This window comes from Rhinoraja longicauda, chromosome 38 (genome assembly GCF_053455715.1).
Source record: "Rhinoraja longicauda isolate Sanriku21f chromosome 38, sRhiLon1.1, whole genome shotgun sequence".
NCBI lineage: Eukaryota > Metazoa > Chordata > Chondrichthyes > Rajiformes > Arhynchobatidae > Rhinoraja > Rhinoraja longicauda.
Window position 1 is genome coordinate 6982745 of NC_135990.1, and position 4359 is coordinate 6987103.

The window sequence follows — 4359 nt, forward strand, 5'->3', positions numbered from 1 at the left end:
TCTAACTGTTTCTTCAACGTTGGGATAGTCCCAGCCTCAACTATCTCATCTGGCAGCTCGTTCCATACACCCACCACCCTTTGGTGTGAAAAAGTTACCTCTCGGATTCCTATTAAATCGTTTCCCCTTCACCTTGAACCTATGTCCTCTGGTCCACGATTAGCCCATGTTTAATGCCGCTCTGTCTCGACGCGGTCAGCGACAGACGCGAGATTGTTTTCTCAAAAGGAAGATTTCCAAACTCAAGTCCCAAATGGGATTTTGATATGTTTCGCTTTTAATTTTTTTGAACACAGAGATAAAGCATATCAAGGTTTGTTGGGGACCGACAGAGGTGGGCGGGAGAGAAGGGTTGGTGGAAGTTACAAAACGCACACCTGGGTCGACTGCAAGGGCCAATAACTCTATCTCCACCTCACGAACGCACCGGGGCCATCACACACTACTTCCATTTAGACGCACTAATCTCTTCAATACAAGACACTGGGCCTGTTGGCATGGAGTGGGATACCTGCTGCTGGAGAGAGGGCGGGGTAGAAGTGGGCACAACACTGTTACTGCCAAACATCCAGAGATATACACAGACAATATTAGCTTTACTGAGGGCAAGGGGAGGTGAGGTGGAGAGGTGGGGAGGGGAGGGAAGGGAGAGGGGGGGGGGGGGGGTCGCAGTGAAAGGTAGCAGACACCCAAAGAAAGTCTACAAAGGGGGTCAACAATGGTTCAAATTTCTTCAAACCAAGCACCGTACGTTTCCAACAAAGACTGTTCACAAAAAAAAGACCCGACCGCTCTCGGGTGGTTGTCTTGGGACATTGGTCTCGATTCTTCTGCTAATTCCCCAAAATCCGAATTACTGCTGCGAATGAATTCAACGGTAAGATTCTGAAACTGTGAATGAAAAAAGCACGGCCGTGGCACCGCGTGAAGAGATCCAGAGGTTTTGTGTTTAAAAATCCTGGGTGTGGGAGAGAGCGGAGATTTTTTGGTTTCTTGTTGTTGTATCTGCGGTTGGGTTAGTTGGGTTAGTTGGACTTGGCGCTTGGTCTCAGCGCACCGGCCGCCTGTAGTTGCCGTTGATCTCTTCGCCGATGTTCACGGCTTCTGCCCCCAGAGGCAGGCGGTCGCTGTACTCGGAGTAGACCTCAAACTCGTCCGGGTTGGCTTTGCTGTTGACCTGAGACTCCGGCCTGCCCTCGCAGTCCCCTGCCTCGCTGGCTTCGTACGCCTGAGCCGAGCCCTGGAGCGAAGACGCAGCGGCGGCCGCCTCGAAAGGGCTCCCCGCTTCCTTCTCCACCCTGCCCGGCGCCTGGGTCTTCATGATCAGCTTGTAGGTCTTGCCCTGGTACTTGTACATCAGGTGACAGCAGGTGGCCCCCAGCAAGGGCACGGTGGCCAAGCCCAGGAGAAAGCAACTGACCACGATCATGATGAGCAGAGATGGGACCTTCCTCCTGGTTGTGAAGACCACTTGGACTTGGCAGTCCTGGCAGTCCGTGTGGGTGAAGCAGAGCGTGTAGTTGGTGCCCGGCCTCAGCTTCTGGAAGCGGTACGAGTTGACCCCGATCTCGATCGTGGACCATTGCACCACCGTGGCGTCTCCGGGCACCTGCCCCGAACACAGGTACAGCATCTGAGGCTTCCTGGAGCTGGGCGGCGCCTGGAAAGGAGTCAATTGGACCCTGGCGTCGCTCTCGGTCACCTCCATGGCCAGCACCCCGAAATCGAAGGTGTGTGGCTTCATCTCCGAGCTCAGGTTGAAGGCGTGGTTGGAGATGAAGCGGCTTATATCTCTCTTCAGGCAGCTGTGGGCGCTTGGGTCAGGTGCCCGGGTTGGATTGCCATCAGCCGTGGGCTCCAGGTTAGAGCCCTTGCCCTGTTGGCCGGGCGCATTGGTGACTCTACCTTTGGCCCGTAGCTTGGTGGAGACGCTGGGGCTCGGCGCTCGCCCTTTGGTGTAACCCGGCTCCCGCTTGGGATTGGGACTGAGCGCCACCTCCAGCGATGACTCGTTGCTTCCCATCAGGTTAGTGGCGAGGCAGGTGTAGACTCCCTCCTCGGACTTGCTCAGGCGGGGGATGACCAGCGTCCCGTTCTTGAGGACCACCAGGCTTTCCTGCTCCTCCTTCCCGGTCTCCAGAAGCCTCCCTCCCTCGCTCGCCGACGCCTCGTTGAGGTCGACCTCCGTGTTGGACGTCCGGACCTTCCAGCGGGTCTGGGGCGTCGGGTTGCCGGTGGAGTTGCAGTGTAGGGTGAGGGTCTGGCCTTGGAAGAAGCCGGCCGTGTCGTTGCTCCCTTGGTAGCTCAGGTGGACGAGAGGAGGGGCGCAATGCAAGGGGGGTATGTCCACCACAGCCGTCCCCCTCAGCCCGGCCGGCTCGGAGCACTGGATGTCCTTCTTCTCTGGGATGGAGATGAGCGCCTGGAGGACCCATTCCCTCAGCCACTCCAGCCGGCAGTCGCAGGAGAAGGGGTTGGTGTAGATCTGGAGATGGGACAGGGAGACCAAGGAATCGAAGGTGCCCCTCGGGAAGGTGGTGAAGCGGTTGCTGTTGATACGGAGGGAGCGCAGGTCCTTGAGTGTGGAGAAGGCGTCGCTGGGCAAACCGACCAGGAAGTTGTTGTTCATCTTGAGGAGCTGCAAGGACGTGAGGTTGTAGAGGTCTCGCCAGGGGAAGCGGGCGATCTGGTTGTGGCTGATGTCTAGGTTCTTGAGTTGAGACAGGGGAGCCAGGGCTCCGTCCTCGATGGTGGAGATCTCGTTGTGGGCCAGCCAGAGAGATGTGACGTGGGACATCCCCAGGAACGAGCTGCTCAACAGCGACCTGATCTTGTTGGCCGACAGGCTGAGGGTGGTCACATTCTGGGGCAGTCCGGCGGGCACGGACGTGAAGTCTTTGTAGGCGCAGTCGGCGAACTGGTGCGAATATTTGTCCTGGCAAACGCACAGCTCCGGGCAGGAGCGGGCGCCCCATGGAGAGGCCAGGAGCAGGGCTCCGAACAACACCAGCATCATCCCGGACCTGCAACAAAGCAGAGACACCAACACAAACACACAAACAAACTCCAGGAACCGCAGGTGCTGCAACCCCTGGGGGGAAATCACAAAGTGCTGGAGGAACTGTGGAGGGGATGGACAGGCGACGTTTCGGGTCGCCATGCGTAGGAAGGAACTGCAGATGCTGGTTTGGACTGAAGGTTGACACCACAAGCTGGTTGGAGTAACTCAGCGGGTCAGGCAGCATCTCTGGAGAGAATGAATGGGTGGCGTTTAGGGTCGAGACCCTTCTTCAGACTGATTTATCCCCCCCCTCTCCCAGCGCTTTGTGCATCTCTGTGGAAGGAACTGAGTCCTTGATGACCCACAGAATGAAACTTCTAGTCTGGACAAGGGTCCCGACCCCAACCATTGTCTGTCCATTTCCCTCCACAGACGCTGCCCGTCCCCCGCTGAGTTCCTCCAGCACTTTGTGTTTTGACCCGCCGCGTGTCGTCTAATGCCCAACCCCACCCCCCCCCCCCCTCTCCCCACCCCCCTCCCATCTCCAAACCCAAAACAAAAATCAGAGGGTGGGGGAGTTGAAATACGCATCAGGTCGGGCAGCGCCCATGGAGGGGAGGGGAGGAATGGACGTTCCAGAGAAAAGGGGCCATTGGGTTGAAATTTCTACTCATCAGGTCATAAGGGATAGGAGCAGAATTAGGCCATTCGGCCAATCAAGTCTACTCCGCCATTCAATCCTGGCTGACCTATCTCTAACTCTCAACCCCATTCTCCTGCCTTCTCCCCCTAGCCCCTCTCCCTCTCACCCCCCCCCCCCCCACTTCTCCTTCTCCCTCCCTCCCTCCCTCCCACCACAGATGCTGAACGACCTGCTGGGGGTATCGGCTCTTCCATTTACTGACGGCCATTCTCGGGCGTTCCCTCCAAGGGACCTGCCCCATTAGTAGATTTCCCCTCTTACTGACTGACACCTCAGCTCCGTCTCCACCCAGCCTTTAACATAGAAACATAGAAAATAGGTGCAGGAGGAGGCCATTCGGCCCTTCGAGCCTGTACGCACCGCCATTCAATATGATCATGGCTGATCATCCAGCTCAGTATCCCGTACCTGCCTTCTCTCCATACCCCCTGATCCCTTTAGCCACAAGGGCCACATCTAACTCCCTCTTAAATATAGCCAATGAACTGGCCTCAACTACCTTCTGTGGCAGAGAATTCCACAGATTCACCACTCTCTGTGTGAAGAAAAAACGTTCTCATCTCGGTCCTAAAAGACTTCCCCCTTATCCTTAAACTGTGACCCCTGGTTTTGGACTTCCCCAACATCGGGAACAATCTTCCTGCATCTAGCCTGT

General features: G+C 56.7%; 1 protein-coding gene across 1 annotated transcript; it reads right to left on the minus strand.

Moving 5' to 3' along the window:
- Positions 1-276: 276 nt before the first annotated feature.
- islr2 (immunoglobulin superfamily containing leucine-rich repeat 2) lies at positions 277-3021 on the minus strand. Its single transcript, XM_078429971.1, has one exon. It carries the CDS (start codon positions 3014-3016, stop codon positions 1049-1051), a length of 1968 nt encoding a protein of 655 aa, XP_078286097.1. The 5' UTR covers positions 3017-3021; the 3' UTR covers positions 277-1048.
- Positions 3022-4359: the final 1338 nt, after the last annotated feature.